We start from the raw sequence: 24879 nt of genomic DNA, 5'->3' as shown, positions 1-24879 counted from the left end.
AGATTCCCTCAAAGTGCATACAACCCTGTAACTGACCCACCCTTTTGAAATGTTGTGTATTTTGTAATGCTGTATGATTAAACGTGCTTTTGTTTACCTAAAATACCATTACAGGATTGGAAAATACTTTACTTTGTGTGTTGAATCATTGTTGATTTCTAAGCTGTTGATCCTCAACACTTTCTCTCTGGGAAGCCTATGACTACTAGCCATTGCTCCCCTGAGATTCAAGAGGAATCATAGTTATGTTTGGTCCTGGTTGTAGGGTCATAGAAGGACAGACTACATGACACCAGTGGCAAAGGAGCTTGACCATCATGTTTGGGGCTAGTTTCCCCTGTTTGGCATGTGGCCACCCGAACAGGGTTTGATGGTAACTGTCATTGTGGTGGTAATATGTAGTAAAGCATATAGGAAAGATGTGGTGGTATGAAGATGTGTAATTGACAATTCAAATGTTGACTGTTTAGTGGTTGTGGAAGTAGTGATATACATTCCATTTATTAGGTGTAGCTTTAGCTGGTTGCATTTTGGCATCTGTCTGGGTATCATCGAGCAGCAGTCAAATATTCATGTGAGACTAACCAGTGAGCTACTTGTGACTCATGAAATGGGCCACTTACTAAGCCCAGTTTTTAACCTGGATGGTTAAAAAGGAAAGGTGTGCAAAGAACACGGGGAAATTGGAAAGGGGATGTGCAATAGCAAAGAGAATTAGGTCTGTCAAGGTTAAATACATTATGACAGTGCATAATTTGTGACGTTTAAAGCAAACAGAGTAAAAATACACAGCTCAAGATTTGTGAAATATATAACAAATGTGGTTGGTACGTAAGGAGAATGGTCACTGGAATACGGAAACAGATTCGTAAGCCTGATGAGCTGTAGATGGAAAGAGATCAAATGATGCCAACATGCAGGTAATAATCCATCGAAAAGTGTTGCATAAGAATGTACCAATTATAGAAAAGTTATCAAAGTATCCAAATTTGCTTCCCAATTTTTTTTTTCTGAGGTTTCATTCTAGTTTCATTTTAAAGAACATTTCAGGAATTGTTGTGTTGCATACGGTGCCACTCTCCAGCGCCAGTTTGGCTCTTTTTCTCTAAAACACTGTCCCTGTTTTCTTTGTCAGTGTGTTTCTCTGACTGTAGACTAACTGCTCCTGCTCCTACCTATTTATATCCTCTCTCTCAATCATGTAACTTTCTAAACGTTCTGCATTTTGAGAGTTACACGAATATTTATTTGAGTTGTGTGGAGTTTTCCAAACGTATTCATTCACATGTGACTTATTTCAGTGTGTCCTCCTCGTCTTTATTTTAGATAAGAGTGGTAAGAGTTGATCTGCAACCATTGACTAAAAGTGAAAGGGAGAAAAATGTATCTGTGTTGGTATCTCAAAACAACTTCGGACGCATTTCAAAAAGAAGTGTCGATGCTCTCAATTTGTCAACTACACCAATGACTACACCAATGACTACACCAATGGCCGGACCGGCTTATAAGCAATATGTTTTTCAAGAAAACGGGGAAGTAACCATCAACATTCAAGTACTACCGTCAACCACCTATTTACGAATTGAAGTAAGTAAAACATTTCTACATAACGAATTCGGTATTGCTGATGGGGCTTCTAATGGCCCCTTTTGTTAGACTGCAGCTGTAACATGATGTGTAGCTTGTAATTGAGACCCAGTGTGTGTTCTTTGATGGATATATTTGGCTAATATGATGCCACTTTAATTACTAATTTATCGCATTTGTTAAGGATGTGCTGTTATTTGGATGTCTTAGCACTGTCTCGTTATTAGAGGCTCGTCACTAATCATTTTTGCACCTTCACTTGTTTGCTGGTGTGATACCATGTTTTTGGATGTACAGCTTATTTTTTATCTCAAAATGAATGAGATACATATACTGTCTAGGTAGATAGGCATGGACATCGATTCACCAAAATACCATAGGTAGCGAAGTGACATCATATATCCTTTGACCTTAATGATGTCACAGGAAGTGACATCATATGACCTTTTACCATGCATCGTCCAAAGAAGTGATGTCACATAACCTTAATCATGATGACCTAAAAAAAATAAACACTGCTGAAGTTAAATACTTGCATAATTAATATTATATATTCATCTAGGGGAGAACAAAGGGTGGGGGTTTCTCTTCCCTGAGAAAAGTTGATTTTGTTTTTACTTTACTAGTGCATGTTAATGCCCAATTTTCACAAACTTTTACTAAAAAAGCCACAGGCTGTAAGAAACACTCACTAAAAGTGACATCATATGACCTTTTGCCATGCATCATCCCAAGAAGTGATGCCACATAACCTTAATCCTGATGACCTAAAAAAATGAACAATGCTGAAGTTAAATACTTGCATAATTCATTTTATATATTCATCTAGGGGAGAACAAAGGGCGGGGGTTTCTCTTCCCTAAGAAAAGTTGATTTTGTTTTTACCTTACTATTACATGTTAATGCACAATTTTCACATACTTTAACTAAAAAAGCCATAGGCTGTAATAAACACTCACTAAACATTCAAGTCCTTTCATTGTGTGGCAAGCTACTGAAATCTGACAGTTCGCATAAGTTCACCCAATTATGTTTTTGAAATGTCCTATGGGTGTCCCCTTATGTCAAAAATTACTTCCATTGCTAGGACCACTGTTTTACCATGGTGGCCCCTTTTGCCCAAACATTACATACAATATGCTAGTGCCATATTTTTCCTAATACTGCTTCTCTTGCACTATGAAGTTCCCTTATGTCAAAGGTTGTGTCTGATATGTCACGGACCACTTTTTGTCAAAGATGGCCCCATGACCTTGCCACAGTTGTCTTCCTATATGCCAAAGACCTATTTTAATGTGCCATTACCAGCAATATGCCACAGGAGCCAACTATGCCAAGAATGTCCTCCAGGAAGCCAGTGATGTCATTTTTTTATGGGTGCTACGTGCCAAAATGTACCTACAGAGTGGCAGAAGTAGCATTTTGCCGAGGGTCTCCCATATGCAAGTATTGTCTTAGTATTCCAGTGCCAACATTTTGTCAAGGGTGCTTCTATAAGCCATGAAGCATGCCAGGTCCAACAGCAGATCTGCAAGCATAACATCACATGCACACTTACATTCACTTATTCTATTATTAGCACTGACTTGCACTCGTTCATTTTCACCTACTCTTGTGCACTCAATCTCACCCTGAATCACTCATTCGCAAACTCTCACTCACTCTTACTCTGACTCATTTATAATTACACACTGATTTAGACACACACACATCCACAATCTCATATATAAACATACATGCTCACACATATACACGCCCTCACACCCAAACTCACTCTCACCCACATGCACGCACACTACAAACATTAAAACCATTTTATTTATCTTATCCAAGATCCCAGTGAAGGTCCAGATCTTGCTGCTCTATTTTTTATTACCCTTATAGTGAAAAATTAAACTATTACTCACTATTAATGCATTACAAATGAGCAGAAAACCAGGTTACAACCTGCCTCTGATAATACGAGATACCCCTCTGTTCTTGGTACTGATCTTTCCACTTTTGAGGCCAAGGGTTACAAAGGCATTGCCAGGGTCGCAACTGACCCCTAAATTATGTCCATGTACATATGCCTAGTAGATGCAAAGCAAATACCAGATTTTTTAGTGCATTTAAGAAAAGGGTACATCGATTTTTAGGGGTTTGATGGTCTGACTCTTACCTCAGTTACAGTAGTTTATAAGCTATACTAGAGACTACGCCTATTTCCTGGCTGAGAGTGGACGGCTCATCAAGTTGAATGTCATACAGTTAAATTACCTTCCATTTCTGCTAGACAGGCTGAAGGGGAAACTGGCTTAACAGTCAATTTAATTACTTATCACCTGTAAGAAAGTGGGTTTCTGTTTCAGTAACACCCCCACCTTTTGCCAGATTTCTGATGCACTTTGACTGAGTGTGCACTGGATCCCTTCCAATCAGGTTCCCAGTGCCTGTGTTCTTTCCCTAATCTATACCATTGCTTCCACAATTGGCAGACCTTTGGACCACACATTAGTCTCCTTTTAAAGGTACCTGTGGTACCAACAGCCTTCTGACCAGAGAGGGTCCTTTAGTCCTGCAGCGTGTATCGTGCCCCCTAAAGGGCCCAGCACTCCAAACACTTACACGCTGCCATCACTAAAAGAGTCAACATGACACACCAACCCGAGTGCAATGCCTACACCCCTCTGCCTGTGGCATAGGTAAGTCACCCCTAAGGCATGGTGCACTATACCAAAGGTGAGGGCATAGCTGCCTGAGGAAATGTGCCCCTGCAGTGTCTGAGTCCATTCTTGGACACTCTAAGTGCAGTGAAGCCATTTTGAGTACATCGGCAGGTAGTTTGTCAATACAAACTCTACAGATCCATGATGGCTTTACAGTAGGCTTAGAATTTTGGTTTCAAACTTCTCAGCATATTGACCCACATTGATGCCAGTGTTGGATTTATTATAAATTGCGCTCAGAGGGCATCTTAGATATGCCACCTGAAAAACAACCAACTACTAATGTAATGGCTCACTGGTCCCTGCCAACCAGCCACTACCAGACATGTTTCTGACCTCATGGGGTGAGAGTCTTGGTGCTTCGGAGGTCAGGAACAAAGCCTGCTCTGGGTGAAGGAACTTCCAACCTCCCCCTTGCAGGAACAGCAACAAGGGGCGGTGAGCCTAAAAGGCTCTCAACTTGTATTATGCTGATTTGGACAGCTTCAACTAGTGAAGATGCCTGCCCCCCTGTCCCAGCCCCACCTTTGGCTGCAGGACAGGTGGGAAAACTATTAAGCAGAGTAGGAGTGTCCACCTTAGCTTGGCACACCCCTAGGGTGACCAGTAGCTGAGGTGAACCCCTCTCTTCAAAATTCTCCATCTTGGAACAGGGATGTGCCCCTCTGCCCAAAGGGAGGGGGCACCTGAAGGGTGTTGTCACCATAAGGGACAGTAGGCTGGCCTCCAACTTCAGTAACACCCTTAAATTTTGTATTTAAGGGTTCCCTGAACCTTGTTTCTCAGATTCGATGACCTACGAAGAAGAAGGACTAAAGAGCCGTGCAGCAGTGGAGAAGAAGACAACAACTGACTTGGCCCCAGCTCTACTAGCCTTTCTCCTCATCCAGTGACCCTGCTCCAAGAAACCGGTCTGACTCGCATCCAGCAACCTCCAAGAACCCATGGGACATGTGCTGTCTTCAACAAAGACTATTTTCTCCTGTGTGTATCAAATTTGTCCAACAAGAACCTAACCCCAGGACTCCATATCCAGGCGGATCGGTGACCCCTTCAGCACTCTGCACCCGTCACCCAAGGCCCGAAGCCAAGTGGCCCACTGATCCAGTGATGTGTCCCCAGCGATTCTGACCTGGGATCCAGCATTGGACCCTGAGCTTCCCCACGACGCCAGCAGCCTCAACTTGAAGGGTCCCCACCAACTGCAACCGGAGCCGGTTAGAGAAAGCTGATGCATAAAGACACCCTTGCACCGCAGCCCCAAGGCCTACGAGTGCCAAACTGATGATGTCTCGGCATCCCCCACTATCCAACTTACCTCTCCAGTCGCGTGGGATTCCTTCAGCCAGACTTCTGGATAAAGCCTGTAGCCATTTTCTTCAACCAAGAATCTCCATTGGTTTCTACAAGGCTCCTGATGCCTACTTTGCACTCTGCACCCGGCCGCCCCTGTGCCGCTGGTGGTGCAGTCTCTGTGCTCTCTGGTGGCCCCTCTAGTGCTGACCTCAACCCCCAGGGCCTGTGTCCCCGAACCTCAGGTACCTACCTGCAATTGGTGCCTCTTCGAGGTGCCCTCAGTCCCCATAGGATAACATTGGTCCCAGTGACCCCTGCACCCAGCTGCCTCAGTGCCCCTGGTGTTGCAGTACCTACCTTGTTCTGAACCTTGCGCTGTGTTGACTAAACCCCCCGGAGAATGAATCTGACAACCGTTTACTTACCTGTAAGTTACTCACTTGTTTTTTCCTCTCATATGATTGCATTGGTCTCGCACTGTATTGTACTAAGTGTGATCCTGAATACAAAGGGGCTTATTTACAAGCCCCTTGCACCGCCGCTGCGTCACTTTTAATATGGGAAAAAGAGACACACAGGTGGCGCAAAGGACTTGTAAATAGGCCACCAAGTATCTTTTTCCACTGTGAAAAGCTTTACATGCACATGTAAAGTATTGTATTGAGTCTATACAAATCTTTTGCTAGTAATAACTTGAAAGGTGAAACAACCGTTACACCGCATTCATTACAACACATGATTTTACCTGCATGCTGCTGCAACGAAAATGGCTTGCTGTAGGGGGTAGAAGGTGTTGGATTTAACTCCAACACCTTCCCTACTGTTTCACAGACTGGAGTTGGAATAGTAAATTACACTATTCCAACATCCAGGTCACCCCGACAGCAAGTCGGAGTAAAAGATTGCATTGCAATGGCATGTGGGGTATAAGCATACGTTGTAAAGTCATACAACCCTTGAAAGTTTTGCAAAATTGAAAGTCTACTTACCTATAACTGAGTTCAACTTGGTTCCTAAAAATAATAGTAACTAAAGTAATGCTTTTATAAAACTTTGGCCTGGAGTCAGTCATCGAGTGTGTGTTCCTTCCTTGTATGAGTATGTACAACAAATGCAGTCCCACTGCTCTCTAATAAGCCTAATTGCTCGACCACATTACCGCAAATAGTGCTTTTAGTATTATCTACTTGAGGCTCAGTAGGCTTTTGGGGATTCACTGGACTCTGTACACACTATACCTTACTTTGGTATAGTATATATGGAGCCAGCTTTCTACATCACCCAGAGTGTGATTAGTACTTGAAATATTATCAATGGCTGGGTGTCTGATAATTAAATGGCTAGTTTATGTTCAAAAGCTGCTTGCACAAATTGGGCTTGGGGAATATTGGTCCACCCCGGTCGCAGCAACTAATTTGTCTAGGTCTGCACTTATAGATGCATATTGGGCTCATGTCCATGACTGGGAATTCCAGAATGTAACGGAGGGCTCTCTCACTTCACTTTTTCTAAATTTTAAACCTAACACCCAATGGGAGCCTTTTTTGGATTGTATTAACCCTCGACCAGCAAATACCCTATTTCTTAAATTTTCCTACAGTACCTTACCTCTAATGCCCTTACTGGTAAAATGGAACCATCAGATTGAAACAAGTACCCTACACCCAGTTTGCCAACAAGCTGATGAATCACTATTGCACTTCATTTTGTTCTGTTCAGGTTATACCTGCTCCAGGGAAACACAGATTATACCTATATGCAGACAACTAGGCTGTCGAAAGTTTGGGATCGCCCTATGGTTCCTCCGCACAGAATCTTCACAGGTAGTTGTCTGTGCTGTTTCAAATATATATACTGGAGTTGGTCTATTAGAAGCCAGGCCATCGTATGACAACCATAGTGGATCTATTTATGCTTTTTTATATTGTATTAATTACTGTACTTTTAGGGTTTTCATGAATTTGTATAACTGGCAAAGCATAGGGGGATACATTGGATTAACAAAAATTATATCTCATAGCCGTTCCTATTAATGACTTGTAAAATGTTTTATTTATATGTTTTAAGTGTCTTTTTATATTGTCAATTTGTACATTTATATATTGTACAAGCTTAGGGACTTTTATGGGCTGATTGCCCAAATATATTATTTTGATGATTACTTTGCACTGGTTTTCCTCTTTACCTGTTACATTAATAGACCACCTAGTAAGTAAATAAATGTAATATAATGCAATAAAGGCCCTGAGTGTAGCGTTTCCTCTTAGCAAGCCTTCAAGTTGGCCCAACAAAATGTTGGCAATGTGGCCATAGCGATTAGAACATTTAACAGGTACAAGAATATCTTAACGCTGCCATCCTCGTTGAAAATGGGGCAACTAGATTTCTGTTAAAAGCAGGAGAGCAAAATGTTCCAATCTGTACATTTCCAGAGGTACCTGCCTCCAGTCACAGCATAAGCTTTTATAACTTAGGTCACATTTCCAGTCCACGAGTCTTCATCTCATTCAGCAAATCTGAAAAACCATCTCAGTTCCACTCTTAAATATGTCAAAGAACCAATGGCTATTCTAGTGCCCTTTTTTGAGTGATTATATATTCATTGTAGAGTATGTTCTCTACAAATCATTAAAGCCTGAAATCCAGAAAATTTCAGATGGCTTGGAAGGGAGAAATAGGGCAAATATTCTTGACTTCCCAGATGTTAGTGAGGCAGCGTGGCGTAACAGTTCCACCATTGCAGACCAACTAAAGCACGCAATTGGGGGTGGGTTATTAGTTGTAGTTCAGGAGCGCAAGAGAGTGGGGCTTGGATAAGGGTCTCTGCAGTGGCCGCCTGCCTGACTGGGGGTTTTGATTGAGGTTACCGAAGCAGAGCATTGCTTAGTAATTGAGGTAGGTAATTACATTAGTGGGGTAGTAGACGATTTTTCAAGTGGGAGCAAATAGGATTCTTAACACAATACTAGAACTGCACCTGATTATGTCAGTTTCTTAGTCAGCTGAGATGCAGTGAGTTGCTCAATGGGGTATGGCTTTTGGAACTCCAGAAGCCATGTCTGATTGAAGAGTCTGTTGCATGCTTCATTAAACAGTTACTTGCTCAGTAGGACGTTGCCCAGTAAGGCAGTTAACACCCTTGATTTATTTGGCAGTGGTTGTTGACACCGTGTCTTGAGCTCATGCAGTTGGCAAGGTAAGAATGGCACCTGCACTTTCACAAGTCCCTTGCCTAAAAGTAGTCTTGCCACTGGCTCTTGTGGGACCAGTTATTTTCTGGGTTCCTGGCAGATATGGTGTTTATGGATAACAGCAATGCATTACTGCAGTGAAGATTGAGCTAATTGAGGATCAAAGTGAGTGTTGTAAAAACAGGCATTCAGTAGAATCTCTCAGGACCACGCTGGTTGAGAAACAGCCACACTAATTCCAATCACTCACACCCAAGAGGATTGAACCCTTTTCCTCAGTGCCAAGGCCTAGCACTGATGACAAGCTGTAACCACAAGCCTACAACCTTTGAAAAGTTATGTACCCCCTCCGCTTCTTCCCATAAAAAATCAAATGTCAGGTGCATACCGTATGCGAATAATGTCTCAATTTCTTTGTATGCGAATAATGTCTCAATTTCTTTGTATGCGAATAATGTCTCAATTTCTTTGTATGCGAATAATGTCTCAATTTCTTTGTATACGAATAATGTCTCCATTTCTTTGTATGCGAATAATGTCTCAATTTCTTTGTATACGAATAATGTCTCAATTTATTTGATTTGCCACACACTCTCTCACCATTCTAGGTGATCACCAATACCTGGCCGGTATGAAGGATATAACTAGCATGCAGTCAGTGCTGATTCAGATCACAGACGGCGTACACCCACGTTTTAATTGTCTAAACACAATATAGGCAGCTAGGGTATTAAAATGAACTTCTTCTGAATGCCCTGAGTGAAGGTCACTTCTCATACGCCAGCATTTTCTGCTAGGACTCGATTACCTTCTTACATTGGGTCTGCCAGGCTGATGTAAAGTGACCACTCACCAGCTGGAAAAATATGGCTGACATGCTCAAAGATGCTACCTGGTGTTCCTCATGGCTGCCAGCTCTTTCCTTCCAGCTACAGGTTACCTCATGGCAGCGCAACCTCCACACTATGAGGTGCTTCAAACTCCCATAACGCAGGGACACATTAAGAACTTTGGATACAAAATGTACCGGTTAACATTTGTATTGGTATGAAAAATCGAGTTTCCTTGCACTCTACGTGAGGTGGATAACACTCAATGTTATGTTGGTAATGCACTTAACTTGTAACTGAGGGTTTTAGAAGTACCTGTTATTCACATCGAGGCTGTTTCATAATAGGTGCTATACCAGAACTTCACCCAGACCATTTGGAGAAGCGTTGATTGGCAGATGGTACCTGCTTCCATACAGATAATGAAATCCAGTTCTTCTATGCAGGTAAGTTAAAATTGCTACTTTTTTAAATGGACATAGGAGTTTCGAGTTTATCAGATTAATGATGAAAATGTCATTGAATTTTAGGTTGGCACTCCATTTGAGATCTCAGTTCAAAGCAGTGAAAATTTGAAGGAGATAAACTACATGGTAAGTGCTGGTGCATTTATTCCATTAGTTCATTGATTCTTGGTATAATCTAAAAAGTTCTCAGCTTGTTTATGTTTTTGAATATTCACAACCTTTGATTTAACGAGCAGACAGCAATGCTCCCTTCCAAATAGGTTTTCAAAACTCAAGTTAGCGCAGTATTATTCTCGGCCTCAAGTGCACACAGCTAGCTGGGGAAAAACCTTGAGAGTGTGAGCAGCAGGATCACCATTTGTTGTTCACCTTGAAGCGAACAAAGCACCAACGTGAAGCTTTCCAACATTTTGACAGGCCTACATCCAGACCCTAGAGTAGTAGAGCTCACATAATGTCCTTTTTACCTCTGCCACATCTGTTTATTAAAACCCAATCTGAAGAAGCATGTCTGTAACCCGTATAAATAGCACCTTCTGTTGCTAAACCTTGCCGGAGCACCCTGGTGGTAGCAATCATAACGGACTCCTCCTGGGGCGGTCTCTTTTTCTGTCTGCCCTCATTAATATAAGGAACCTTTTGACTGCCAGTAGAAACAATTTCATAGGTTTTAGGTTTGAGACTTTCCACTTCCTCCTCTTCACTTTGGCTTCCTTCGGTGGCATGAAGACGTAATTGCCAATATATTCTTAAATTAGAATTTCAGGGCTTTTGGAAGGTCAGCTCTAGGTTCATTAATTGTCTTGAGGTCCAGAAAAGTAAGGGCTCTGCTGTTAGACCACAACCTTGCTGATCCGGGCACTGCCAACTGTGCACCAGGCAGTCTTCAGAAAGGGACATCCATCCTCCTTCACGCATGCTGGCAGCACGTGCGCATTCACCACTCAGGACATGCTGCTAGCACCAGCACACCACAGGGCTTCACAGCTGACAAAGGCATCGAACAGGGAGCTCCACCAGCACCTCTCTATTTCTGTTAGTTATTCATGAAGTTATACTCCCACAGGGCCCACACATCTATCCAATTAGTTACAATTAACAAAGGCTCAGGAAGGCTAGATGGAAGCCTGAGTTGTGTGCTAACCATTAACTATGTAAATGTATTACATTTGTGTTAATAGTATGTAAATGTATTTTATATGGGTTTTATTCAGATTTAGCAGTGATCCAAACCTCTTGACCAGTGCTTGGCACTTGTTTCTAAAACATCACATTAATAGTTTAGCAAGAAATTGTTAATGGAAGTGGTGATTTTCAACCACGTTTAGACTTTGGTGGATGCTGGACAACCATGACAAAGCTATGGCAGTCCCATTCGCCCTATTTAGAGCATATAGTTGTCTATATAAGGCCAGTGTCCTGCACCAGCCAGCTCTCAGACAGTGTCAAAGTTTCATGCATTATGAGTAGCGATTGAAAAAACGTATTGCCAAATAACTCCTTTCTCTTTTGAAAGGGAATTGTTTCCCATATGCTGATGCAAAAATTATTTAGAAGACGGGAAGTGATATGGAAAATTCTCCAACTCCTAGGATTGACAACTCTTAATTAAAGTATTGTGGAGGAAGATGTTTGGCAGCGTATTTCCCATTAAATGTGACTCATTATAAGAAAATGCCCAATCTAGCTTGTTACAGGGCTGGATAGGCCTTTGATTCCACCGGTTATTTTCCCGGTGGGCTGCAGCTCCTGGAGGCTGATTTTGAAAGCCCAGGGCCGCTCCTAGTGCCTCTGACACTTTCCCCACGCCAAGAGGTTAATTTTAGCGGGCTTGATGAGACTTCAAGAGAGAAAGAGGAAGCAAGGAGGGAGGTAGAGAGGAAGCGATCAGAGAGGGAGAAGAGAAAGGAGAGAAGAGAAGAAGAGAGAATGGATGTATGTGAAGAGAGAGATTGCACAGGAGACAATGGAAGCTGGACTGGCTTAAGCATTTTTGTCAGGGCTGTTTTTGGTTCCACAGTTCAGCCCTGGCCAGCATTCAAAAACTTTATTTTACATTTTTTATCTTGGTTATGCAATATGTCTTTTTTTCTGACTACAATGTTCTATTGAAGACCTAATGTAGAGATATTGTTTGGTTTTCCAAAAATGCACCCTTGTTTTTTAGAAGGCATTCCATTAAAGGTTGTTATAAAAAACAGATATTAGAAGCCATGAATTTTTTTTATAACCATTTTTTTATTGATTTGAGTAGAGAAAACACAGCAACAGTACAGTTCAAGTTTCCCTGTCACAGAGAGCACAAGGATGCATTTGTGCAAAATGATCAGTCATTGGAACCCAGACCATGAGATTCCCACCACTTCGTCCCGTGCTTCTGCAGCAGCCCCATGCGAGATAATTCGGATGATCTTGTTGTGCACTCCAGGCCACCCCTGCCCTCCACCAAACCAGTGAAGGGGGGTGCTTGTAGGTCCCATTCCGGGCAATGTCTCTCTTGGCAATCAGTGTGGCAGCCTCCAGGAATGTACGCTCGAGCCTCAGTATAACCACGTCCGCTAGGAGTCCCAACAGAGCAACTCTGGGTGAAAGTTCCAATGGCTGGTCCAAGACCGCCAAAATTACACGTTCTGACAGTACATAGCTAGCAAAGGGCAGGACCAAACCATGTGGAAAAGTCTACGTCAGGTGAGGAACATCTAAAGCAGTCGCTGTGGGGAGTCCTTCCCGCCCGTTGGATTCATTGGAGGGCCATATTGGTAAGGTGGAGATAATTAAGTTGGAATAATTTGAGGCATGTGTAGATAGCCGGTTCTGGAGGGGCAGTTTTGGCTTCCCTCACTCCACATCATCAAGCTCCCCATCGATACCTCCCATTGCTGTCTCAGTCGCTGGAGCTTGTGGGGAGCATTAATGACCAGGTAGTGGTATGCTTGTGAGATTGCGCCTTTGGCCAACTTCCCAGTCAGCAGCTTGGACCCAATGGTGCTGAACTCAGGAATGGTGACCTCTAAGGGAATGTTGGCTGAGAGAGCATGTTGTAGCGGCAGGTACTTGTGGAAATGAGTGTGGGAAAGTTGATACTGCTCCTGCATCTCTTGAAATTAATGAATATGAGTCTCCGACCAGATGTCTCCACAATAGGGAGATTCCTGTCCGGTCCCATTATGCAAACCCCTCCAGCCCACTGAGTGGTGTGGCGATGTCCCTTTCCAAAGGGAGTCATGACCGTCAAACTGCGATCCCACGCTGTGAGCCAGAGCACTGCCCTCCAATTGAAGAGGACCACTCGGGTGGCCCCCGAAGGGGACCAGAGAATTGGGGCACCTTATAAAATTGCCATTATTCGACTCAGTCCTAACAGGACCAGCTCCGCTCAATAGGTCAGGTACTGTCACCAGTTGAAAACAACCACATATGATGCAGTTCAGTAGCAGTGCAGGTCTGCCATTCCCAGTCTCCCGTCATACGGGGAATGACAACAGTTAACAAATGTAACCCGGCGGTAAAAACTAGGTCAGAGGAAGGGACAGATTCCAATGTTAATGGTCTTGAACCATCGAGGTGAAATTGGGAGGGGAAAATTCTGGCTGCACCATAATCTTAAAGAGGGTGACTCACTAACGGAGGTGGAGGTACACCCAGTTATGCAAGTCCTTTTTCATATTTGTCACCAAGGACATCAAGTTAAGACTCCATGCCAGGTCCTGGAGTAGAGAGACATGGATTCCTAAATTCTGGAAGGATAAGCAGCGCACCTGAATCGCGAATTGCCAGAAGCAAACACTGGAATTGCCCTTGACCGGGACAAGCAATGACTTTGCTTTGTTGACCCAGAGTCCCGAAATCTCCCTGTATATGTTCAGGTGCTCCAGCCAACCGGGCCCGAGGACTTTAGGTTGTCTAGAAAAAGCAAGATGTCATTGACGTACAGTGAAATTCTTTCCTCTGGTCTACCTTCTTAGAACCATCCCTATACCTGGCCTTTGCAGTTCATGAACCATGGCAGAGGCTCAGTAGCCAAGGCAAAGAGGAGAGGGGAGAGAGGGCATCCCTATTGAATGCCTCTGTGGATAGGAAACGGTGGGGAAAGCAACCTCTTTATTTGGTTCTATGCCCAAGGGTGAGAGTACAAAAGTTTGGTACGTTTGCAGAAGTAAGTCCCCAGTCCTGCGCATTCTAGGAGCATGCATGAAAGGACCAGCCGACTGTATCAAATGCCTTCTTGAAATCTTTTAAGAATAGGTCAAAAGAGTGAAGCAGGTGATGGGCCTGGGAAAGAACTACCTAGACTCTGTGAATGCACTGGCGAGTGCTGCGGGCTGGCATAGAATCACACTGGTTAGGGTGGACAAGGTAATGCAGGGTCCGCCATCGCCGGTTGGCCAGGACCGTTCCGAATAGTCTAATTTTGGAATTACTAAGAGAGATGGGCCTATACGAATGCAGCTATCCAGGGGCTGGTTCACTTTGGGAGCAACCAAAATTGTGGCCATTTCCAGCTTGGAGGGAAACGCGTCTGTCCCCCACCTGCTGTACATGGCCAGCAGGTGGGGGACCACAATGGTGCGGAACTTGTGATACTACTCAACAGGGAGGCCATAAGGGCTGGAGTTTTACCAGAGGGTATATTCAATAGGGCTGCCTCAATTTCATCCGCCGTAATTTACTGGTTGAAGTCCTTGGCCAGCACCTGAAGGATGGAGGGCAGGGATATCTCAGCCAGCAATTGGTGGGCCATCGTGGAGAAGTGTGGCTCAATGGTTAGAGCAGGCTGACCTTGATGCAGAGCTCTGGCCAGGGACCAGGGTTCGATTCCCACCTCGGCGGGTCTCCGGCTCATTAATTCCCCTGACTGGATATTCTCGCCTCAGTGCCTGTTCTGATCATGGGTCCCACGCTGCAATTCTGGGCAATAGCTTGCTTAGTCTCCACAATGGCCCCAAAAGCGCTGGGATGCCTGGCTGCACCTGGGGGTGCCCAGGAGTGGACATTACCCAGGAAAGCCAGGAAGGGTTCCTAAGCGGTATACGGACAGCGCCGGGACACCTCCGGTGGAGGTAGCTGTGCGCTTTACAAATTCCGACATTTATTTATTCATTTATCTCCTGTGAGGGTCTGAGCCTGTGGACACACAGTGCACGATAGTAGTTAGCAAACACCTGTACAATATCTGGAGGGCAGACCCTGGGCCAGTCCTCAGTAACAGCGGCTCAGGGGACTACCTTGGAGGTCATCTCCCTGGTGGCCAGCCAATAAAGGAGCATCCTGGATTTAGCTCTGTGCTCATGCACCCATTGGGACATCCCCCTCCAGCACTGACGTGCCTCTTTCAGAGAGATTTGGCTCACTGATTCTCTTGCCAATTTCACTTGTCAGGAGAGTTCCCCCTAGGTGTTAGTGAGGGGGTCGCATTCCAGGGCGATGATACGGGTCTCAAGGCCCCTGATTTGTGCACGTTTGACTCTCTACTTGCTCCAAATATACCCCTTCACAAGAATTCCCTTCACGAGTTCTCTAATTGTGGATTTGCAGGCCGCCCATAGAGTGACCACCAAGGTCACCGTGACTGGTTTCTCTAACAGTAGGATTGGAGCTCAGACTCCACAAAGAGGTCACTGTTCGGGTCACCTCAAGTTTAGGCACCATATGGGCTGCTTGCATGTCTCTGAGAACCCCAGACATAGCATGAGTGGTGAGTGGTCAGATATCCCCCTAGGGAGGATGTCCACCCTGTAGAGCACAGGACATCCATAGCCAGTAGAAACAGGAGGTCGAAATGCCATGCCATCTGATGGACGGCAGAGGTGCGTGTGAACGCAAGGTCATGGGGCTGCAACATCCTCCATGTGTCACAGAGACCTAGTGAGTCCATCCAGGTGTGGAGCTGATGGGACCAGGGTTGCCGCCCTACCTTGGGGGCTCGGATGAGTCAAACTCTGAACTGGGACCTGCGCTGAAGTCCCCCCGATGACAGTGGTGCCCGGTGGGAGGCTCAGGAGGGTTTTGATCAGTAACTTGCCATGGAGGAGAGTGGTTCCCATCCATACCCTGGTTTTGGAATGGCTTTGGTGAAATTCAGGAACTTCTTAAAAAGGTTTCCGACAGTGGCAAGTATGGCTGTAATGTCAATTTCTATCCCCATTTCTGAATAGGAGGCAAGAGAGGGTAAAGGAGGCTAGCAAAAAGAGGGGGATCTTTTAGCGTTGCCCATTCTTGAGGGGCAGTTGGGAGTCTGAAACATGTTGATGAACACAGTATGCAGGGGTAAAGGGTACTAATAGTGCAGTCTCGGAAAAGTGAGTTATTAGTAGTGACGAATATGCATCTGCCACAGGCAATAAAGCCACTAACCCAGTCTAGGTCTCAAACAATTATTCCCATGCTCAACACTTGGTAGCTTGGCTGCGAGCAGGCAAGCTTACCTGCAGGGACAGGTATGTAAAGCATTTAAAAACACAAATTCAGTAAATAATTAAGACACAACACACAATAAAAATGTAACACCAATTTATGAAAATAGGAAATATTTGTATCTTTAAATTGAACCCAAAATTAAAATAATCCAATATAGGGAAACAGTGAATTAATTTTTAAAGATTTAGCACTACATAGGACATAGAAACTTATAGCGCCTATTGGGACATCTGGTCGCGCTCGACCAGGACAAAGTCAAAGTTTCAGACTCACTGTGATGGAGACCTGCACGGCTACCCCTCGAGATAGGTCTCGGTCAAAGCTTTTACCTTCTGACTTAGAAACTTTTCTGGAGCTTTTTCTTTGGGGTTTCCTCGAGGCTCTCCACCATTCCGGGATTGATGAGTGTTTGCCAGCTTGCTTTTCGACGTGCTCCCAGTCAAACGATGGAAGTCAAAGCCCCGGAGCTTTCCAGCGGGATGAACCAGGGATCCAGGACAGCGTGCGGGAAGAAGGTTGGCGGCCGGGCAAACTTTTACCTCAGACTTTGAAACTTTGATGGAGCTTTTCTTCCCAGGGTCCCTCGATGCTCTTCACCAGGCTGGGGAGGGTGATGGTTCAACGGCTTGGCTTTTGGCCAGCTCCTAGTCAAACTCTGGAAGTCGGACCTCCGGAGCTTTTCAGTGGGACGAACTTGGAAGGCAGGCCGGCTCGCGGTTGAGGGTCACCACCTTGGCTGGCCAGGTCGAGTTGGTCCACTTATGGAGCCTTTTTCCAGAGTTGCTCCAAACTTCTTGAACTTCCTACTGACATTCCGCTAAGGGTCCCAAAGTGTCCACAACTTACTCCAAGGGTCTGGAAGCTCCAAGATGGTCCTTGAAAGTTTGGGACTTCAGTTCCCATAATCCACTTGGACAAAACCATTACAAATCCACTGGAGTCACTTCAGGCTGAGGATTGTTGGTGCTGATGATCTAGGTGAGTTTCTTTAACCTGTAGTTTGCAGGGAGTCCACTCTTTATTCCTCTTGAATCCAGTTAAGTCTGCAGGGCTGTAGTTCCAGATTGTGCAGCAGGCCCAGTCAGTCAGTATGCAGGTCCTGATTGGTACAAATCAACCTTCCAGCATGGGCCCTTCTTCTGCTCTTGTTTCAAGCAGCAGATCTGAGAGGCTCTGAGCCTCTCAGATGCTTATTCAATGTTCTTTGGGGTCACACAGGAGGGCACTCTTGTCCAAGGGCAGGGCAACACCCCAGAGCATTCACATTTCCTCCAAAGTGTAGCAGAATGGTCTCCCAGAAAGCACTAATTCTCCAAACTTCAATATGGCTGAAGTCTCAGCAGAGAGACAAGAGCTAGCTAAACCAAACACCAGGATGGCTTATCGTCATAGTCTCCCTCCCCTGGCACCTGCACATTCCTTCCTTGAGTCTGCCATCTGCCTGGGTGTTCAGAGGGGATGGGTGTAGATGGACCTGGATTCTTCTGCCTGTCCCCTTCTTATGAAGCTCATGGTTTATGACTTTTCCCCCTTGCTCTGGCATTTGTGTGCAGCAGAACCCTCTCCTCCCTGATGGCTCCTCACCCTGAGTGCCACTTATCACTTCATCAAAGCAGCCTGGCTAATCCACCTAACTCTGACCAACCAGGGCAGACCACTGGAAGGCTGAATTTTGGCTTACAGTCAAGAAAGTCTTATAACTTATTTTCTGTACTTTTTAGGATAAATTCAACAATAGCATATTGTTGGATTTATCAATACCATTCTCCTTAGTTCTTGAATTATATCTTACCATAATCCTTAGTGTTAGTTTATAATTAATAACGCATTGCCATTTTAACCAATGTGGCTGGCGATTTACAATGGTGAAACTGAACAGGGCAATTTCTCCAACACCAGGGCGTATAAAACATATTTTATAAGGACCCTGCCTATATCTACAGGACCCCTCACGCCTGGAAAACCTACAGGAGACTTTGAGGGTGCTGATTATGTAAACATATTGTTGCTCCCCACTCCACAGTGTTTCTAGCACAAAAGTCGATTTTGGGAAGCAATTTACTACAGGGAAATGTGCAATTCCTTTATCCCCAGGGCATATAACACCTCTTTATAGTACTTGTCTGCCCTCCCCTGGGACACCTAGGTGAGACCCTGGGGGTACCTCATATGCCAAAAAATTGTAGTTGATCAATTGTTAAGTGCCCCAAACACCAAAGTCGATCATGGGCACAATTTTAAAAGCAGTCCTGCAACACAGGGCTGCTTTTAAACTGACTCCAGGCTCTCAGCGGTGCATGCATGCAAGTGCAGAAAGGGCTGCTGGCCTCTAGAATGCCATGTCCTAATATATACTAGGGACTTAAAGGTAGTTTTAATCCCCCTGCACTATTATGTATTAGAGCCTTATAGGGAAGATCATGCAAATCATAGGAGTACCCTAACCCATAGTGTATCCTAGTGTATGTAGGTGTTTTCACTGTTTTCTTAGTTTGTTTTCAGCATACACTAGCCCTGGGCCTGGTTAGGTAGAGCCCAGGGACAGTCATAATCAGTCACCACCTGTACCAGTCAGCAAAAAAGGAGGTGCCCGGGGCACTGGATGACTTTGCATCATCCAGCTATACCCCGGTTGACATCTTTTAACCCTACCAAGAGGGGCCCAGAATAAAATTAGGTGGGCAATCTCTTAAGCAGTTTTAAACCTTTTTTGTGTTTGGAGGATTACAGTTGTTACAGGGATATGTTTTGCGTTGGCCTGTGCCAGAGTGTTGTAGCATGCCCTATGATGAAGCATGACACTATTTAGTGTGTGAGGGTAGTTTTAATACAATAGAAGGCTTCTCATGTTGAAGAGAGGCTGTTATGATTTTCCTCTTCCTTTTCTTTGGTGTGCGCTACAAGTGTACTGAGAGAGGACAAATGGAAGGGTGGCACCTCTCGTCCCTCTGTAAGTGTGTATAGATAGCAGCACGTAGACTGACAGGAATTTATATTGTTTACCCTCAAGCAGGCCCTTGACTCAGACATATCTCCTGTGGGGGTCCGTATGTGTGTTGGTCACTGCCAGGGGGAACCATCTACAAAGTAGGATAGCAACACCTTGGGACCCTAGTGTGAAACCCGAATGATAAACCATGTCATAACCATACCACTGTAGGGATGGGAAACGGTCCTCCACCAAGTGTGTTTCCTTTGACATGAGAATGGCCGGCTTAAAGTGTTTGGCATAAAAAAAGGACTGGTGCCAGTTTTGTGCGATCTTGCAAGCCATTTACATTCCAGGACATGACCTAGTCCTCTGTCATGGGGATAGCGAGTAGGGTAGATGGGATCTGGCATTAGACAGCTGCGCTAAGGACACACCAGTGCATTGGTGGTGCCAGCTGTAGGAGCCTGTAGGAGCAAAGGGACTGGGTAGGTGGTAGCGGTGTCTGTGATGCATTGTCCCTAAAGAAAAACAAACTTGGACTAACATAACTCCCCCCAAGTACCCCCTGTCATACATGTACCCTTGAAGCATCTGTTGCCCTACCCCATGCACAACACAACACAGCATTTAACTATAACATGTAATAAGAATCTCCTCTTTTACTGGATTGCAGCCAACCACTCTTGTTTGAAGTAGGGTACTGCCCTCCACAAGGAGGAGCATTTCACCACTGAGCAATGACCAAGGATTGCATGGATCCACAGAATGGTCATGGGGTTCCCAGCTGAGTCAGAGGGCTTCAGGGTGGTTGTGGGGCTCCCGGCTCTGATGTCATCACCACCAGCTATATGGTCTGTGCCCGAGCCAGAGGAACCTGGGTGAGCTAGTTGGTGCAGCATTTGTGGGATCATGTTTATTTCCTCCACACAGGCTGCTGGGTTGGCCAGAGGGAGCTCCCACGGTGCTTTGCACCAAGTTCTCCTGTCTGTATCGTCAGATGGGTCTCTTTCATCTTGGCTGCCCACTCCCAGTCCTGCTCGGCTTAAAGATCACTTTCAGCTTCACAGAGGAGACAAGCCTATACCGAAGGTTGGGGGCTTGGAGTTTCTGTTAGATGTCGTCAATTGGCACATTGGGGCCCCAGGGATCTCTGGGCCAATGACTGGTGGGCCCTCTCCAACACGAACATCTGTGACAGGCTATCCTCAGGTGTCCAGAACGTTAACCAGAGCTCCATAATGAGCTCCACTTCAGAAGATTCCCAGTCCTCGGGGAAACTAAAAAATCAAAGGTTTTTTCTATGTGATCTGTTTTTGGAGTCTTCAGTGCATTCCTCAGGGGCTGCCAGCATTGAGAGCAGTTTGGAGACCTGTTTTTTGTGGGTGGCCATGTGGTCCTCCACTTAAGACACCCAACGGCGGTAAGGAGTTGGTGGCAGCTTCTCCCACCCCGCTTGGCGCCGACCCTGCATTTTTACATCTCTCACGCTGTGGAAACTCTGAGGTGGCTAGAGCAGAGCAATTGAATGATTTTAAAATTCACTTGGCACTGTAGTCACTATTTTTAAATATTGAAACTGTACTGTACAATTGTTTAGCTACTAGCTGTGTATTATCACGCTGCTGATAAATTCCACTTACCTGCACTCACACAGGGTTTAATAGTGGGATTGTTCCTTTCTGCCTCCTGACCCCTGAACCGGCACTCCAGCCAATCGCGGTGTTTGGAGGGCGGGGCAGAGACGGGACACACGGAGAGTCGAGCGGTTAGCGCTCTAGACCTCCAGCATTTCAGGGCTATTTAGCCCCTCGTCGGCTCCAGCGCGCAGCGTTGGCGCGCAGGGTGGCGCCTACTCCTGCGCCTAAGACGAGCCAAAGACCAGCCCGTCTGCGCCCGTCCGCGACAGGACGGGGCTAGGGGCAGGAGGATATGGCGACCCTCCCTGGCGGCGTGGTCGAGGCCCCTAGACATAAGCGGATCACATATAGTTTTCAGATGCTATCAGCTGTACGTAAGCGTCTACCGACTGTCTGTGCCGGTAAGATAGAGCATCACCTAGAAGGACCTTTTTCTTGTTTTACGTGTAGAATGCAGTTCTGCCACAATACTGAGGGAACTGCTCAACAGCAAAACATCGACGCTAGGCCCACCACAGCGTCTAACACGGTTGATGGACCTCATAGTAAGCACAATTCCCCTGCGGGGAGGAAAAATCTACTATGTAATGCACGATCATTAGTAAAACATAGCACACAAATCTGGGACTTGATAGACACGGAGCTACCAGATATCTGTTTTATAACCGAGACCTGGCTCAAGCCCCACCTAGTCCCCGCTATTGCGCTGAGCATCCCATTAGGATAAAAAATAGTCAGAATGGATCGCCTCAACAAAGTAGGAGGGGGGGTTGCAATAGTGCATAAGGAGGAACTTAAAATTACCATTCTGGACGAAATTAGTACCCCGCAGATGGAATTATTAGTTTTTAAACTTAGTTCCACATCCAGGGAACGGAGAAAGGGTGCCCTGGTTTATCGCCCCCCAGGCCCGAGTGGCAACTTTTCTATCTCCCTCATGGAAGCCCTAGTACCTTTTGTAGAGGAAAATCAAAACTTCCTGCTAACAGGAGACTTTAATTTGCATGGAGAGTTGGAAGACTGCTTGGAAGTTAGAACCCTTCTAACGGATCTTGAGACATTAGGTCTAAAAAAAATTAACCATGGGCCCACACATGAGGCAGGCCATACTTTGGACCTAGTGTTTTCCAACTCACCTCGAACAACATGTGCGGCACCCACCCAGGTAGAATGGACAGATCATTTTATTCTGAAATTCTACACTGATGCCATGAATACACCAGGCATACAGACTGCCCTTGCCACCAAAAGAAGACCTTGGCATAAACTAACTGTGGAGGCCTTCGGAGAGGTGTATAAAGCTCACCTGTCCACCGACCACTCAGCGGAAATAATCACTGAGCTCCAGCGGTTCGAGCAGGCTGTTAGTGTAGCCATAAACTCTACCATTCCACTGAAAACATATAAAGCTCGCAAGGCAAATAGACAAGAAATTTGGTTTTCCGAAAACCTGAGACTGCTCAAACAAAAAACCAGGAAGCTAGAAAAAGCATGGAGACGGTCTCGAAGGTTGGAGGATAAGGAACTGCATAAAATTTCCCTAAGGACATATTACAATGCTATTAGGATAGCCCGGAAAAACTATATAGGAACTCAATTAGCAGAGGCTGGGAAAGACTCTGGGTTGTTGTATAAAGTCTTACTAACAGTCACCAAACCGGCAGCTTGTGAAACCACAGAGAGTGCCTCTCAGGCACTCTGTGATGAGATTGCACTATTTTTTACGAAGAAAATTGATGCCATCTATGAAAAGATAGTGGCTTCTAAGTTAAGTGAGACAGCTGTCATAAATCTCCCTCACAATAATGTATTTTTGAACTCAACCCCTGTTAGTCTCAAAAGCTTTCCCCCTATTTCACTAGAAGAGGTCACTGCACTAATCACTCAGATCAAGAGTGGAAGCCCCCTTCATATCATTCCAGCTCGCATTATGCCCATGCTGTCTGAAGTCCTGGGCCCAGAAATTCAAAAATTAATAAATCTATCTCTGAGCACTGGAGAAGTGCCGAGAGACTGGAAACGGGCCTTAGTGAGACCTCTGAGGAAAAACTCCGCCATTCCCTGGACGGACTTAGCCAACCTACGACTGATTTCTCTTCTTCCCTTTATGGGAAAGATTGTGGAGAAAGACGTCAACCGACATTTGTCTAAATTCATCGAAGAGACAAATGGGTTGGACCCCTCCCAGTCGGGTTTCAGGCCAGGTCACAGCACCGAGACCACCTTGTTGTCAGTCGCAGACGATCTACACAGGTTCCAGGATAAGGGTCACTCTGTTATCCTGGTCCTGTTGGATTTGTCTGCGGCGTTTGATACTGTGTCACACGACACCATGACCGCCAGGCTTGTTAACATTGGCCTGGAAAATAAGGCTCTGGCATGGTTGAGGAGTTTCTTGACGGATCGCACCCAAACAGTCACCTTGGGTGCCTATCGGTCAGAGGAGTTGGGAATCTCGAAGGGGGTGCCACAGGGCTCATGTCTGAGCCCTACTTTGTTTAATATCTATGTGGCCCCCCTTGCTAACATCATGATATCCCATGGGTTCATCCCTGTGTCATACGCGGATGATACCCAACTCCTCTTCCCCTTTAAATCCCTTACGGATGAGATCAAGAACTCCTTTTCCCAGGGGATGAAGGCAGTGGCCCACTGGATGGCATCTAACCTCCTGCAATGTAATGTTGCTAAAACGGAGGTGATGCTGTTCGGGGAAGCCAAAATCCTTTGGTCCCCGGACTGGTGGCCGCAGGATCTTGGCCCAGTCCCCGAGCCTAAACAGGTGGTCAAGGGCTCGGTGTTCGTCTAGATCAGGACCTCTCCTTTAAAATCCATACTGCCCAAGTGGTAGGGTCCTGTTTCCACATTATTGGGATGTTGGGGAAGGTATTTCCACTGCTTCCAGACTCAACCAGGAAGCCCTGGTACAGGCCCTGGTACTGAGTCGGTTGGACTACTGCAACGGGTTGCTTCTCTCAGCAAATGAGGGGGTAACTTCTAGATTGCAGGTAGTCCAAAATACGGCTGCCCGCCTTGTTCTTAACCAGCCCCCTCGAACACCCTCTAAACCCTTTTTGACTGCGTTGCATTGGCTCTCCGTGAAACAGAGGGTGAAGTTTAAGGTGGGCTGCATCATGCACAAGTGTCTCCTGAGAAAAGGCCCTTTATATTTGCTTAACAAATTCTCTCCTTATGTGCCTCCACGGTCCTTGAGATCTAGCGAACAGGCCTTGCTGCAGATACCTAGAGCAAAAAAGGTGAGACAAGGGGACAGAGCTCTTTTCATTGCGGGCCCTACGCTGTGGAACACCCTCCCACTCTCCCTGAGACTCTGCAAGGAGCATCTCTCCTTTAGGAGACAGCTTAAAACCTTCTTATTTTAAATCATGGAGACACAGTGACAGGTTGTTTATTTGCTTTAAGGATGCCAAAGGCGCGGAGATACTCCTTCGGGAGGTGATCCTAGCGCGTTACAAACTCGCAAATAAATAAATAAATAAAACCCTCCCCGACGCATCTGGTTACATTTCTAAGGTCTTGGCGTAGAAGCGAAATGTCTACCTTGACTTCTCCCAGTTTGGTCTCCATCGCATCTCATGATTCTTGGATTACTTGGAGAATTGTAGCAAGGTTGGAGGGCTCAAGATACTGCTGTGACACTGAAGTACAGCCTATGGCCCTGGCACCGTTTATGGCAGAGGTCACATACTGGTTGATCTTCATCTGTGCCTGCGCTGCTGGTGGAAATGTGTCTCTCTCCATAACTGCACCAGGGACAGCACAAAAAGCTAGTGCAGAGGCCTTTAGGTAGTGA

General features: G+C 45.5%; 1 protein-coding gene across 1 annotated transcript in view; it reads left to right on the top strand.

The window, feature by feature from the left end:
• Positions 1-24879, top strand: part of LOC144762795 (CD109 antigen-like) — a 628126-nt gene that overhangs the window by 375472 nt on the left and 227775 nt on the right. Inside the window, exons 11-13 of the mRNA XM_078648065.1 lie at positions 1327-1587; positions 9960-10058; positions 10143-10205. Coding sequence (XP_078504191.1) covers positions 1327-1587; positions 9960-10058; positions 10143-10205 — 423 coding nt within the window. The remainder of the gene's footprint in view (positions 1-1326; positions 1588-9959; positions 10059-10142; positions 10206-24879) is intronic.

This window comes from Lissotriton helveticus, chromosome 6, assembly GCF_964261635.1.
Source record: "Lissotriton helveticus chromosome 6, aLisHel1.1, whole genome shotgun sequence".
NCBI lineage: Eukaryota > Metazoa > Chordata > Amphibia > Caudata > Salamandridae > Lissotriton > Lissotriton helveticus.
The sequence above is the reverse complement of the archived record's forward strand: the minus strand, read 5'-3'. Positions and strand labels throughout refer to the sequence as shown.